The sequence below is a fragment of the Salvia splendens genome, chromosome 22 (genome assembly GCF_004379255.2).
Source record: "Salvia splendens isolate huo1 chromosome 22, SspV2, whole genome shotgun sequence".
In the NCBI taxonomy this organism is placed as follows: domain Eukaryota; kingdom Viridiplantae; phylum Streptophyta; class Magnoliopsida; order Lamiales; family Lamiaceae; genus Salvia; species Salvia splendens.
This window is the reverse complement of record NC_056053.1, coordinates 3,251,806-3,267,774: the sequence shown is the minus strand read 5'-3', so window position 1 is coordinate 3,267,774 and position 15,969 is coordinate 3,251,806. Positions and strand designations below refer to the sequence as shown.

At 38.9% G+C, this 15,969-nt stretch overlaps 3 protein-coding genes across 5 annotated transcripts; 2 read left to right on the top strand and 1 right to left on the bottom strand.

Moving 5' to 3' along the window:
- The first annotated feature begins 2,043 nt into the window (after window positions 1–2,043).
- LOC121787893 (probable E3 ubiquitin-protein ligase ATL44) lies at window positions 2,044–2,520 on the top strand. The gene has a single exon (XM_042186740.1). The coding sequence runs from the start codon at window positions 2,044–2,046 to the stop codon at window positions 2,518–2,520; it is 477 nt and encodes a 158-aa protein (XP_042042674.1).
- An 8,362-nt stretch (window positions 2,521–10,882) lies between these two features.
- On the top strand, window positions 10,883–12,571 carry LOC121786130 (zingipain-2-like). Its single transcript, XM_042184672.1, has 4 exons — window positions 10,883–11,369; window positions 11,454–11,689; window positions 11,878–12,015; window positions 12,094–12,571. Exons 1-4 carry the CDS (start codon window positions 10,943–10,945, stop codon window positions 12,325–12,327), a joined length of 1,035 nt encoding a protein of 344 aa, XP_042040606.1. The 5' UTR covers window positions 10,883–10,942; the 3' UTR covers window positions 12,328–12,571.
- Window positions 12,572–12,702: 131 nt separating this feature from the next.
- On the bottom strand, window positions 12,703–14,595 carry LOC121786131 (protein RER1A-like). 3 transcript variants are annotated; one of them, XM_042184675.1, is made up of 4 exons: window positions 14,174–14,595; window positions 13,261–13,441; window positions 13,101–13,168; window positions 12,703–13,035 (listed from the first exon to the last, which is right to left on the bottom strand). In XM_042184675.1, the coding sequence occupies exons 1-3, from the start codon at window positions 14,530–14,532 to the stop codon at window positions 13,115–13,117; spliced, it is 594 nt and encodes a 197-aa protein (XP_042040609.1). In that variant the 5' UTR covers window positions 14,533–14,595; the 3' UTR covers window positions 12,703–13,035; window positions 13,101–13,114. The 3 variants fall into 3 exon arrangements, with proteins under 3 accessions (XP_042040609.1, XP_042040610.1, XP_042040607.1); XM_042184676.1 differs by having other exon boundaries at window positions 12,703–13,031; XM_042184673.1 differs by having other exon boundaries at window positions 12,703–12,983.
- Between the last annotated feature and the right edge of the window lie 1,374 nt (window positions 14,596–15,969).

Below are 15,969 nucleotides of genomic sequence, written 5' to 3'. Positions count from 1 at the left end.
TTTAGTAACTGTGTTGGACATTTTTCGCTCAATATCTTGAGATAAACATAAGTGAACAGTGAATATATTGTGAAACATCTTGATTTATTCATGCACAAAGTGGCGGTGGTACCTATGGAACATCTTTTATGTATAAACAGTGAATATATTGTGAAGCATCTATTATGTTTGTATAAATAGAAAAATGAAATAAATATATGTTCGGTTTCAAGCACACCATGGTGGTGGTGGTGGTCGGACAACCAAATGTATTACTCCCTCCGTCTATTGTTTATAGTCCCTCTATAATTAAATGTGAATTATTTTTCATTTTGTATATTATTGATTCAGATTTTATTACATAAATAAATTCATTTTTCCATAATTTTTGTTGTTACACACTGAAATTCCCTACATAACTAGAAATAGAGGGATATGATAAATTTTTTCTGTACAAATAATTACAAAACTTTAATCACTCGCCTATGAAGAACCACAACTTATTAAGAAATCACATAAGAAGTTGATGACAGAAATGTGACAGAATTCATATGTCAGCGAATTTAGGGATTGCCAAAAATGTTCTTCAAGTGATCTGGGCATTTTCGTCCGAAAAGTAGCTAAAACAACATTATTGATTATACAAAACGTTAGGGTTACCTGAGGATATTATTTTTGTTAGGAATCTGCGGTGCAATAACTCAAAAGTTAAGGACTAATGGCGTATTTAGTAACTACCCCATCCGTCCCTGAAATTTTGTCACATTTTTTCCATTTCCGTCCGTCCCACTAAATTTGTCACATTTCACTTTTTACCATTTTTGGTAGTGAGCCTCATATTCTACTAACTTATTCTCACTCAAATTTTATTATAAAACTAATACTACTTTAAAAGTAGGACCCACATCCTACCAACTTTTTCAACTCATTTTTCATTACATTTCTTAAAATCCGTGTCGGTCACACTGTGACAAAATTTGGGGGACGGAGGATTATTTTATACTAGTACTACCTATTAAATCCAACAATTCATAGGGGTGTGTTATATTGCTAACTCACCCTTAAATTGCTAACTGTAATTAAATGATAGGCATATTTTAAATCAATGGACCATATCATTCAACTCCGAGTATTAATACATTGAACGAAAAATGTCAATTAGGGTATATATGTAAATTAACAACAAATTAGTTGTAACTAACTTTTAAACAATATCTCAAAACTTAAAATGCATATAACTATCTCGATTTAAATTATTTTTTCACTCAACATATACCAAATTAAAGATAATTTTATAAGGATTCTAACGAGATCCTATATGCATATATTTCGATGTCAAAATTTGATATTATTTTCGTAAATTTTCATATATTTCTACAACAACTTAATGTCAATATAACTACCATAATATGTCAAACTTAGTACATGTAAAATGTCAATAAAAACTGTGTTGATATATTGATCTATAACCCTAAATTAGAGTTGTTATTATCTTTCTAATATTAAAAAAATAAAAAAAAAACGAATTTATACATGACAATTTGTAGATCATTAAATCTTTAAAATCTTATGGTATTAAAATAGTTATAATTAGCTATTAAGGGATAAGTTAGCAATTGATCACTTTCCCCGTAATTCATAACTATCATATAAATCATCATTTTTTCTTTAACTTCTTACCTCTGATCAACATCTCACTTTTAAAGCTAAAATATATAGGAGTAATAAATTTTTAATTTACTCAATTATTTCCCGATAGCCATGTGGCAACATTCAAACGCTACCATGATGTTATTTGTATTCAATTTTTAAAAGTAGTATTGATTAACTCGAATTCAACATAATATTATGATTCAAATCCAAATTATTCATAAAATTACTTCACACGGCTAATATATAGTAGTATTTCGTCCCACGTTAATTCTTCAAAAAGGCAACTTTCCTTAATCACAATGGCGACTGCGTTGAGTTCAATATGGTAAATTTGTTGTATAAATTAAGGCCAAAAGTTGTCATAACACCAAACAAATTTCCTCCTTTCTCTCAATTAGGTCAAGAATGAACATGGAGGAAAGTGTCCAATCCAACATTTACGATGAACTCGACACGATCATGGAAGAAACCATCCTAGGCCACGTCATCGAACTGGAGAGGATACTAGAGCGGCCATGGACCAACGCTGACTTCACGAGGACGTTGACCGCGCTGACTCAATTAGCAACAGACGCTGCCTCGGTGGAAGAAGTGGTTAATCGCGAAGTTGCTCATCTCGGCGCGACAGGGGCCGCGGCAGACCAGCTCGCCGGCCTTCTTCCCGACTACTTGGGGATGCTGATGCGGGCGTGGTTGGTCGCCGAAGGCCTTCCCGGCGATGATGGAGAGACGGATGAATGCTGCGTGTGTCTCGAGCGTCTGCACTGTGGGCTCGTTGCGACGCTGGATTGCGGCCACGAGTTTCACGGGGACTGCATAGGGAGGTGGCTCCTCCGTGGCCAGGACTCCTGCCCTATCTGCATTAATGCTGATGTTCTTCTGTTGTGATTTGTGATCACCTTGATATTCTGATTTTGTTATCACATTTACATACATATATGATATTAATATTATGGGGATTTATTGCATACTTGATTAATCACACACATCTGATTTTGTAATCACATACTACATCTGATTTTACATATATTTTTGTTGTTTGATTGCATACTTGAATAGTGGTACTAATGCTCTGCAATAGCCCTATCCATAGTTTTCTCTTTATTTCGATTCTTGATAACTACAAGTTTCATAGATTTTCTCCATAAATTTAGGGAGATTGCTTTGATCATCCTTGTAACTTGCCAAAATGAGACCGTCATCATCTTACAGTCTCATTTGCTAATCAAAAATTATTTTATTCAGTCTGAATCTTGAGATCCTCGTTTTCCATGTCATGTTGTTTTCTTCAATCTGAATCTTGAAGCTTTGATATTGTATTGAGGTGTTTTTTTGTCATTTTAGGTTCCATAGCAGAAATAAAACTTTGAAGGTGAACGCAGTAATTAATTTTCATTTCTGTGGGTCATAGCACAAAAAATCTGTCCAGATTCATATCTCGAGAATTCTTAAATGATAAAGTAAACACGCCCCAAAAGTTATAATGCAGCCCAACCCAAACTCAACCCCAACAATTCAACATTTTGAATAATTAAATTTTAATTGAAAAGTACTTTAATTGCGATTTAGAAATAAATACTAACTGATGCAATAATTTAAAAGGAGAAAAAATACAAACAATATAAACTGAAAATTACAATAATAAAAAAACTGTGATAAAATTATTGGAGAAAAGGCTATTTATAGGTGAAAGTAAGGTATTAATAAATAAAGAAAAAATGCAGCTGCAAGGCTGGCGATTCAGCCGGGAAGTAGGCGGGTGGCCGGGCTGCTGATGGAGAATGAGGAGCTGAAATGCAGCCTTGTCGGGCGGCAGCCCCGATTGCTGATGCTCTTAAACTTCATATTACATGTCTAATACGACATAGAAATGAGATTGGGTTGATGAATTTTTTTCTTGTGCAAAATTGAAGGCTCAACATCGAACTAACCATATAAATGCCTCTTTTAAAAGCGTACAAAATAAAGTCTTGGCCCAACTTTGAAATTAATAGGCCGAAATGCTGATAGTAATTGCATCAATTATTTTTGAAATAGTTAAATTATTTGTTCATAACATGCACATGAGAACATGTATTTGGCAATTGGTTAAGTTATAAATAACTATACAAGTTAACTATTGGCAGACTTTCTGATTGCTTTATGATTTATTGGAGAAATCCAGAGCTCAGTCACACAATTAATTAGTTCAAGTTTCAAATCACATGTATTGTGCATGTAAATACTCTTTTTTTTAAATGAATGGTGCCTCGAATAATAAGTGTTATATTAGAGATTGTTGGATAATGCACATAACAAACGTAAAATAATATTTAAACGAACTTATCAGAATTGTCTTTTGAGCAATACTTCAACAAATAAACCAAACTTTATCTTTCCGATTGTTGAATGATTTTTTTTGGGATTTCAGTGAATACCATTTTCGGATTGACTATCGAAATTCATCACTATCACTGTCGATGTCTCTTTATTAAATCCTTAAATATTTCAAAGATCTTTTCGGTTACCAATTAAATTCAAGAGCATGTTATATATGGTTCATTTAATCAAAAGGTAAACTATTTGATTGCGAAATTGATTCATATAGAAAGCCAGTTCTTGATTCACGATGGTGGTGATGGAGTTGCCGCTTCTATGTACTAAGATGTGTTTGTTGGAACAATTTTAATGTTGGTTACCTTTTGATTTGGGGTGTCGAATCTGTGGATTGATAATCACTTGTGACTTGTGATACGATCCTCTATATCTTAGGAAATCACAATTATTTAGTTATCTTTTATTCCCCAAATCTTTTCCATATCTTTGTTTTCTTATTCAATAAGTTAGGTTAGTAGTATTCTAGTATTATAAATATGAGAGCTTGTTATCATTTTATGCAATGAATGAATGAAAAATATTGTTTTTCCCACAAATCAACGTGAATTACTCTAACCCTAGTTTCACCGCTGCCCGACGGAGGAGTTCCGCTCACAGCACGAAACTAGAATCGCCGCCGATCCTATCGCAGGACGCCGGAAGTTTGTCTGGATCGTCGAGCAACCCGCCGTCGATCAACGTTAAGGAATTAAGTCCTTAACAACTGGTGCTTTCATTGAGAGCTGTCCCTCCCACCATCTCGAATCAAAGCTCCACTGCTGCCCGACAGAAAACATTCCGCGCACAGCACCTGCTTTGGTTGCCGAGTCCAGCCTATCTGCCGAGCTCTCGCCGCCGGACAATCTTACTTCTGCAAAGCCCGACGGGAAGGATTCCTGTGTGCCGCGTTGAAGTCAGACCATTATCCATAACCCATACCTCACCACCCAAAAGAAAAGAGTGACCCTCTTCGTCCAATTCATCCAAAAAGAAGGAAGAAAACCACCAAACAGAAGCTTCCCCCTTCCTTCGTAGAAAACATCCTATCTTCAGTCCGTCAACATGTCATACGACTATGCCGGCTATCACCGTTATCAACGCTTGTCCTATGATCAGCCACCACCCAGGTACAGGCGTGAACCCTACGGTCCGCCGCAACCTCACCGAATGGGGTCTGTCCAGACGCACCCCCCCACTTGTTGGGATCCGCCCCGACAACGAACCGATAACTGTTTTCCACCACCGTATTGTGATCCAGGTATGGTCCCGGATTCATAAGTCAAGCCGCGAAACTCCTACGCCCGATATCGCCCGTGGCAGCCTCAATATCACCCTCGTCCAGCCACCAAAGCGGAGGACCCGATTAACGCAAAGTTAGACTGCTTATTGGAAGCATTTGACAAGATAGAAACTTGGTTTGATGCCACAAATCGCCGGTTTAGCAAATTCCAAACGTTACCGCAGCCCGAGCCCGATCTTGATCAGCCCCATGTTTCTGCACCACTCCGAAAGATGGCATATCCTCCATCAAGAAATAATGAGGCTTCTTTTGGGCCTTCGCGTTTAGTCCCCAATGAATCAACGGCTCCACCATGCCACCGCACCAAATCCGATCAAACCCCAGCGCGTCAGCCTTCGTGTTGGGAACCCCTTTAATGGCCACCCCTGCTGTAGACCAGATCCACCAACCCTACCAGCCGCCACTGCCGCTGCCGCGATCAAATCACCCGCCGCAGTCGAGTCCAACACAGCCCTTGGAGCTGCCGCCCTACTCCACTCCAGGCCCTCTCCAGCCCTTGCAAACGCTACAGGAGACAGCTCCATTGTTGGCCTCTAATCGTCTTCCGCAAGCTGCTGTCCCGAGCTCGTGGCCAAAGGAGTGGCAAATGAATATGCAAAAGGCTGGTGAGTATGGTTTGATAAATAAAGTTGTGCCTTGTTCTCATGATGTTGTGGGAGAAAAGAACATTGTTGAAGATAAATGGAAATAGAATGGGATGGGACCGAAGGGTTTAGTTGAGAGTAAAGACGATGAAGATAGTGACATACTTAAGATGATCGAAATGATCACTGTGTGCGCATTCGATCCCGGTATACGTGTCAGTCTCACCAATCAAAAAGGAGAATTTCTTGCTCTGCAGATAGGAAAACCGGATCTACGTGATAGCAAGAAGGAGCTTCCGCATGAAGAAGTAATCAAGTGCTTGTTTGCCACGGGGACCTTTCGCATAGAGCTACCCATGCCTGCAAACCATGTTGTCTTCAATACTGCTCCGGAATTTAATGGGGATTTGAATGTCACTGATATTACAAGCATGAATCCTCGATTACCATCGCTCGACGCCGATGTAAGGTTGATTCCTCCACGAAATAACAAGTCCTGTTTGATCATTCAGGGACGTGTGGCAGAGCTTTCCATTTTAGCATTGAATTTGGATGACCACATCAGTCTGCCTTCGTTGATTTTGTATGGAGGTGATGAAGGGACACGCTCAGCTGCTCGGTGTGTGTTTGATCCAGGAGGCGACGCCTCGCCAACGCTTTTGCTGTCAACCCTCGTCGTTGCTTCGTGGTTTCCACCTTGAGGACAAGACGGATTTTAACCATGGAGGAGTTGATACGATCCTCTATATCTTAGGAAATCACAATTATTTAGTTATCTTTTATTCCCCAAATCTTTTCCATATCTTTGTTTTCTTATTCAATAAGTTAGGTTAGTAGTATTCTAGTATTATAAATATGAGAGCTTGTTATCATTTTATGCAATGAATGAATGAAAAATATTGTTTTGCCCACAAATCAACGTGAATTACTCTAACCCTAGTTTCACCGCTGTCCGACGGAGGAGTTCCACGCACAACACGAAACTAGAATCGCCGCCGATCCTATCGCAGGACGCCGGAAGTTTGTCTGGATCGTCGAGCAACCCGCCGTCGATCAACGTTAAGGAATTAAGTCTTTAACAACTTGTTACCTTTATTAGCTAGCTAGGTTGATCTATTTATTGTTTATGTTCGGACTTTTGGAATTGAAATAATGCAAATTTCCATATTTAAAACTTTTTTCTAATTTTTATCTTGGCTATGATTAATATTTCATTCGTTCAATTTAAAATTTTCCCTTTTCATATTTAGAAACAAATTCATTTCTTTTTTTTTATTAAAATAATTAATTGTTTTTTTTCACTCTATTTTATCATACTCAACTATTCTATCCAACCGGGGGAGTAATATTCTTATAGTTGCATCTCTATCTTTTTTTTTTTCGAAAAAGATGAGAGTGAATGAGATGTAGTTATTTTGAAGGAAAACATCAACGACCTCGTGTTTGAACTGCATAGTCAGGCCACGTTACTATCATTGTATGGTATGTAACATATGGAAAATTCTAGATATTTTTTCTTTTAAACGATTTACCAAAATCTTATTGGGTAAGAGTTTCGGTGGTCTAATCCGTTGGTGATATTCAAGCGGTGGCACTTGGTTCAATGAAATACTGAAGATATGAAAATATTACTATATCAAATGAAAAATGTTCATATGTAGTCCAACGTGGCGGATTGTGATTTGACAAAATTGGGGCTCCACAAATCTTGCATCCTAGATTGTAGGCAAAATACTACCGATAAGAATTGAATATAGATAGCGGTCTACCAGTTTGAGAATCCGAGCCGCCAGATTTGGTTGATTTCCCAATATGGTATGGAAATGGGTCCAGGTTCAATATTGAATGCCTTTACCAGTTCCCATAACTTTCTATTTTTAGATTGCCATAGTCAGAGCCAATTGGGAAAAGACTATTGATGTTATTATGAATCATTTATAATAAAAAGAGTGATGAAATCTAGCCAATTGCATTTTTGATTTGTTATTAGAGTGTCCACAATGGTGGCCCTTGAGGGCCACTAAAATTGGCCCGGCCATTAAATGTGGCTCTCCATAGCCCTCCACAATGGTAAAACCTAAAAATAATAAGGGTCACGAAATGTGGCCTTCTCCAAAATAAAAATTAATTTGTTTGCATTTTTAATGATATTTTTTAATTTAACTACAATAAATTTTATTAGACTATAATTTATGATATTTATAATTTTAATTAAAATAAAATAATTTGGATTGTAAATAAAAAAAATTTCACAACCTAACCAAAAAAAAGTTTAACAAGAACTTCGTTGTATTATATTAAAATGGGAAAATTATAGAACGAAAATTTTCTAGTTTAAAAACAACAACCCGAAAACCCATATCACTCTGCGACGCTCCTTCTACGGTTGAACCAAATCAGCATGCTGTGTTGTATGCGATATTTGGCTCCGCATATCAGTGTACCGCTGGATCAAGTATTCATTAGTACGTGGTACACCCATCTGCAGGGGCTCCATGACAATACCCGAGCTCGAACTAGCACCATCTTCAGGTGCCCATCGCTCTGCAGCATATCTTTCGTCAGCTATTATCATATTGTGCAATATGATACATGCAGTCATGATGTCTGAGACATCATTTTCGTGCCATTGTCGAACCGGGCACCGTATAATGGCCCATCGCGCTTGGAGGATACCAAAAGCTCGCTCAACATCCTTCCTAGCACCCCTTGTTTTTTCGCGAAGTAGGTTTGCCTCTGTCCAACGGGTTGTCGGATCGACTTCACAAACACGGGCCGACGAGGGTATATCCCATCGGCCAAATAGTATCCCATGTTGTACTGCGTGTCGTTGGCCATGAGTCTAACTTGCGGACCCTCACCCCGGCACTCGTCATTGAACAGGTGGGACGATCGTAGAACGTTGATGTCGTTGTTCGACCCAGCGACACCAAAATACGCATGCCAGATTCGCAAGCGGTAGTCAGCAACGGCTTCCAGGATCATCGTGGGATGTCGGCCTTTGAAACCAGAAGTGAACTGCCCCTTCCAAGCCACCGGGAAGTTCCTCCACTCCCAGTGCATGCAATCGATGCTCCCCAACATCCCTGGAAAATGATGTACAGTCCCGTTCATATCAATCAGACTCTGACAATCATCGGTCGTTGGCTTCCGTAGATACTCCCCTTTGAAGATATCCTTAATGCCCCTACAAAACTGCCTTAACGTCTGTAGAGCAGTCGTTTCGCCCATCTGTAGGTATTCGTCGAACATGTCAGCGGGCCCGACATAGGCAAGCTGCCTAATTGCCACCGTACACTTCTGATATGTCGACAAGCCGGGTCGGCCGGTGGCATCATATCGCAAGTCGAAGCACTTGAACCGCTGCGCCAAACACGTCGCCATATGGACGAAGAGTTGTTGCGACATTCTGAATCGCCGACAGAAAATCTCTGGCGGATAACGGGCGTTCTCGCTGAAGTAGTCTTCCATCAACCGGCGGTCAGCCCCGGCATGGTCACGGTCGATATACCGCCGATGATAGAACGGCCAAGGGACTGCCACCGCCGCCTCCGCCTCGTCAGCTTCATGTTGCACCTCTGCAACCAGGTTTTGGAACTCCAGATCTACCGCTTCTTGGTACCGTTCATCGTCGGAATCCATATTTCATAAGTTGAATTAAAATAGATTGGAAAGATTGGAAAGAGTGGTGTTTGAATTGGGGTAGAAAAATGGTGTGTATTTATAAAAAAAAGAAGCAAAAAAAAAATCGGTGGCTGGGCCACGAAACGCGGCCCGCTGCAGTGGTGGGCCGCGGAACACACGGCTCAGCCGCGTGAAGGCCGCGGCCGCGGCTCCCTCTCGGCTCTCGACACTGAGCCACCGTTCATGGCTCTCTGCAGTGGGGGCCGCGCACCCGAGCCACAGGCCGCGACTCTCCCACTGTGGACACACTTAGTACTATTTCAGTTTACAGAAATTGCTAATAAGATTTTAACTCTAGATTTCAGTGCTTACTGAAGTTGGTACAGATTAGTTATCTCACTATAGAGTGAATTTAAATTTAATATATATTGTACAAATTCAAACTATGATTTGAATCATTAGTAATAATAATAAAAAATGTTAACACAATCAACGCATCATTAACCGTTGACACCGTGTTGATATTTTATATTGTTGTTATTTTGTCATCTATTAATATATTTTAACGGTCTAGATCATAGTTTAGAGTTTGTACAGTATATAGAGTTTCGTATTTGAGCACATCCCTAATACATCTACCTTAATTGAATTTAATTAGAGTACACCAATTTTTATTAATAATTAGTAATTCATATTGTAAAATTTTTACGAGCTTGGCCACAACCTCGTGTGTATATGATTCATTCAACGCATTCAATCATCTAAATAGATTAGTGCATGTGATGTGATATTGTGAATCCATGTATAGGTAAATAATGATAAAAAAAAATAGCTTGCTGTCTAACTAAGTAATAAAACGTGTTAAACCGTCCGATATCTCTGCAAACGTGTATAGAGTAATATATACATTTTACAACGCATCATACGAGTATTATCTTGCTGGACTAACTAAGATTAAATGATCTAATTAGTTAAACTTTATGATTTACGAGTGAATCATTCACAATTACTTAATCACGTGTAATATATGTAGTAGTATTTTAATTTTAATTTTAATTTTAATTTTAATTGATGTTTTTCATTTTAAACAACTACATTATATAGCAATTTCCATGCATCACATGATAAGGAGTATTATCTTGTACTCCTAGTTGGACTAAATTAAACTCCTTTCAATCCAGTTACAATTATTGGTTAACACAGAGATTTCAAAAGCAATTGTTTAATTTGTTTAATTGTTGAAAAAATAGAAAAAGCAAGCTTGCCATGGAACTAAGTAACAAAATGAATCTAGTCCGATTCCCTGCAAAAAGACCAAAGCAATATTTTACTAATATTATCAAGTTTTATGCCTATAAAAACCGCGGCACATATCCATCGCCTTCAATCCTAAGCAACAACATCGTTAACTACATCCCACCTTGAGCGCTCTCTCCCTTTCTCAGCCATGCCGATGCTCATCGCCGCCCTTCTCATCTTCAGCTTGGCCGCCTCCGCCTCCGCCTCCGCAGCACCCGACGACCAACAGCTGAAGGGGCTCTACGAGGAGTGGCTAGCGCGGCATGGTAAAGCCTACAACGACATCGGAGAGAAGGACAGAAGGTTCGACGTCTTCAAGGACAACTACAACTACATCACCGAACACAACTCCTTGAACCGGACCTACAAGGTGGGACTCAACCAATTTGCCGACCTCACTCACGACGAGTACAAGTCCATGTACCTCGGCACCAAGATCAACGCCCACCGCCGCTTCGCCAGGTCCAAGAATGCCTCCCTGCGCTACCTCTCCCGCGCAGGCGATCGCCTCCCCGACTCTGTTGACTGGAGAAAGACAGGCGCTGTTGCTCCCATCAAGAATCAGGGCACTTGTGGTAAGTGTTTTCCTTATCTTTAATAACTATCTTGATTGTTATCTGTTTGTGAGTGGGATTTTGGGGGATTGTGTTATGGAACAGGGAGCTGTTGGGCTTTCTCGACTGTGGCTGCGGTGGAGGCCATAAACAAGATTGTGACAGGGGAGATGATAACTCTGTCGGAGCAGGAGCTGGTGGACTGTGACAGAACACAAAACTCCGGCTGCAACGGCGGCCTCATGGACTACGCCTTCCAGTTCATCATCTCCAACGGCGGCATGGACACAGAAGAGGATTACCCTTACAGAGGTGCCGATGGCCAATGCGATCTCAACAGGGTTGGTTCATTCCCACTTTACATACTCACATACACGAGATGGTTCATTTCAGAACTCTTCTTAACATATCAGTTATGAGTTCGCTGATTCATGAATATCAGTTCCCATTTTAAAAAAAGTTCCACTCCCTTCACATATATAAGTTGTTTACACTTTTAGTAATAGTCAGTTCTTACAAATCTTTGTAGAGGAATGCCAAGGTTGTGACCATAGACGGGTACGAGGACGTGCCCCAGGACGAGAAGGCCCTGCAGAAGGCCGTGGCTCATCAGCCCGTTAGCGTGGGCATTGAGGCCTCCGGAAGGGCCCTCCAACTCTATTCCTCGGTAAGTGATATCTTCATATCAACATAGTATGGATTTTGAGGCATTGGATGGTTTGACATAAGTGAGTTGTGGTTGCAGGGTGTTTTCACTGGGGGATGTGGGACAGAGCTGGATCACGGCGTGGTGGTGGTGGGGTACGGAAGGGAGAGGGGGGTGGACTATTGGATCGTGAGGAATTCGTGGGGGACGAATTGGGGGGAAGATGGCTACTTCAGGCTCGAACGCAATGTGGGTGATGCATCCGGGAAGTGTGGGATTGCTATGATTGCTTCTTATCCAACCAAGACTAGCAATGGGTATGCCTCTCAGTGATTGGGTTTGACCCTTTCCAAGATCCACAATGTTCACTTCGATCAGGAGCACTCTTTATTAGTTTCTGCTTTTCAATTGTTGGATGTTGTTATCTGGGATTTCACTATTCCCTTTCCTTTGTTGGAGAGATTTATCTGTAGATATGTGTTTTAAGTTTCATGCTTTGCCTTGCTCCTCTCCTTTGAGGAACAGTCTGTTATTCTACTTCAAAAGTAGTTTTTTTAAATCAAACTGTCTTTGTTCTTTCTCCTCTGAATGGTACAAACACAAGATATTGCTGTCTGAAATCGAAGTGAAATCAAAATAATGCTTTTGAAGCATGGATATTTCTCCACACAATTCTTCTGCAACAGTGAACCATTTCAAAATGTAAAATACTAAGAAAAATGCATGATAATACTAAATGAATCCCACAGTATTTCAAAGCGATGGTGTTATGGTTCATCTCAAGTAGCTGGATATACAGTACTATGTATAAGAAGTCAAATTATGCATAGCTCCAACATTATGAGTTAAAATTTTCTTCACTGGTCTACACAACATATAAAATTTATAAATAAAAATAAATAACAAAACAAACTCGTTGCTGGTTATATCATTTCAACTTTCCTAGTCAGATCATGCATCTGCATTCCGGCGGCATACAAATTTTCCCTCTGCAGCATAGCAAAGAACACTTCAATTGACCGGTGGAAGCCCAAGCTCTTCCTGAGGAGCCGAAATTATAACAGAGAATATTTAACAAAAATTTTGCAGGATATTATCATACTTACCCGTGAATTTTCAACTAAGTATTCAAGCTTTCTCTCTCGGGAGAGGAGTCTCTCTTTCCGCCATATTTCTGAAAGTAACAATGGATAAATCTTATGTTGAGGATAAAAGGCATCTCAAGCAACAACGACATTTGAACTGCAAGGAAAATCACAGAATTACCTGCTTCCCGGTAGAAAATGGAACATATTTATACTTCATCATATGAAGTATCTGTCTCCTTAGCATTAGTGTGCACAGCATGACCCAGTAGAAGAGAAGTATTGGCCAAAACACAGGTACATCAAATACGCTGAAGAATGTCAGCACGAAAGCAATGCAGAACGCTTTGGTGATTGAATACCTAGAAAGAAAACAAAAGGCTACCATATAATCTCAAAATGAAGACTAAAAGTGAACATATTAAGTATTAAATCAGGCACTGAAGAATATAGTTAAAACACAAGCTCAGCCCTCACCAATGTATTCATCTTCAAAGTTCGTTCTATTGTAAAACCTAATGGCTAACCCCGTTATCCATTTACAACAAACTGATCGTTCCTTATCGTGCCATGGATTTAAGTTTAACATAAAAAAGGACTCAGCCAAGTTGATTGACACCTCATAATCATGATTAGCTTGTTTCCTACAGTGGCAGTCGATCAACATTCGGTGACATAATATGATTCGAACATTATCACAACACTCAGATTCAGGTAAATTAGCTAAATTCAAAAGCCAAAACTTTATCACAATATTAACTTTCGGATCATCCTTCCTCACAGATTATACTTCAAGTTGAAAACCAGATTTGAGAGTTCAAAGCATTACTACTGAAAAATATTGAAAGTATACAATTTGCATTAAATTTCAAACCCAAAACCACAACTACAACTATAATAAACTATATAGCGGTCGCAGATCCTCTTTACTTAATTGAGTAAAATTAGGGCTAGGAATTGAATCAGTACAGCGTCGTTAAGCAATCAATTAGCAATACGAATTTAATCTCCTATAAAACAAATAATTCATCAACTTGCAATTAAAAAACGCCGACTTCAGATGCAATTGAAGAACAGAAACAAAAGCGACAAACCAGAATTTGAATTCAGGGAGGCGGCGGACGAAGGGGCGGAACTCTTCCGAGTTCCGAATAGGGAGCGTGGCGTCGAATTCGGGGTCGTCCTGCGGCGAGAGGAATCCGATGAACAAATTGAGGAGGTAGATGCCGAGGGCGTAGGAAACAACGTAGAATCCCTGGACCAGGTACACCCGGACTCCGTAGATCAATGCGATGCAGAGGAACGCGATCCAACGGTAGAGCAAGTACGGTGTTGACTTATCTAGGAAGTGCTGGAACCGCTGCGAAACAGCGAATTTCCACTGCGAGATGGCGGATGAGGCCGCGGCTGGAGTCGCCGCCGTGGTGGATGAACCGTCGGCGATGGGTTCCATTGTCTAGTGTTTTTAATTTGTTTGGTTGGTTTAGTTTAGTAGTCATCTGATTAGCATGTGGACTTCAAATTGGGAATAAATAAACCGTTTACTTTTTATTTTGTATAGGAAAACAGATTCGTAAATTCGTAAGTACATTAATTTTGATTTTGTTGTATGAGTATTAATTATATATTGCTTGCAGTATAAGTAATTTAAATTTTGTTTAAATTTATCTTAATAATTGAATTCTCCCTAAATAATTCTAATTTGACCAAAAAAGTGATTCACTGTTATTAAAAATTCATAACTCGCCTCACTCATACCAATTTTCTTCTCTAGGAAACAAATATAATTGCAATTTTTTTGTTTTTGACTTATAATTTCGTGAGGAACAGACATGTTGCTACTAACATAGATCTCTTTTATTCATCGCAATCGTACACGATCCATATTAATTAATACAAACTGATTACAGCAAAAAAAATTATAGATTTAACAGTACACTAACTAATAAAGATGTATCTATACTAAATTTAATGAGATATTCCCTCAGTCCCACTTTAGGAGTCCCGGCCACTTTTGCACACTCGTTTTATAAAAATCATACTAATAAATAATTAAGGTGAAGAAATGGTAAAGTAAGAGAGATAATAATACAGACCAGACTCTTCTCTATATTATTTTCCCTCTTACTTTACCATTTCTCCACTTTAATTATTTATTACGATTTTTATAAAACGAGTATACAAAAGTGACTGAGACTCCTAAAGTGGGACGGAGGGAGTACTATATAGAAAGAATAGGACATTACTCCCTCCATCCGAAGGCGTTCATAGTTAACTCAATATTGATTAGAAAGATGTAAAAAAATGTTAATAATATTGATTAGAAAGATGTAAAAAAATAAAAATAAAATATGCGTCTCAATAACCTACTTCATCCGTCCTACCTTAGCAGTTTCGGTTATCTATTTTAGTCCATTCTACATTAAAAGTCTCAGTTAGAATATTCCATAATTGTTAATAGACTTCACATTCCATTAACTTTAGTCTAATCACATTTTATTATTAGACCAAAGTCTAAAAAAATGGAAAGTTATAAACCAATATTAACCCTACACATCATTTTAAATGTGGACCCCAAATCCACTAACACTACTTTCACCACATTCCCCCCCCCCCTCTATCTCTTATTTTACGAATTATGTATTAAAACCCGTGTGATTTATAATTTTGTCTATTTTTTGTGGACGGATGAAGTATATAAAAGTAAGACCCACATTTCATTATCTTTTATTCTTTTTCTATCAACTTTCCTTTACATTTCTTACAAATCGTGCCGGACTCAAATGAAACTTCAAGACGGGAGGAGTAATATTTAATTATCTGATTTGAGAAACGATAGATTCATCGGAAGTGAAGGAGCAATGGAAGGGAGGGACTGAGAGAATGATGG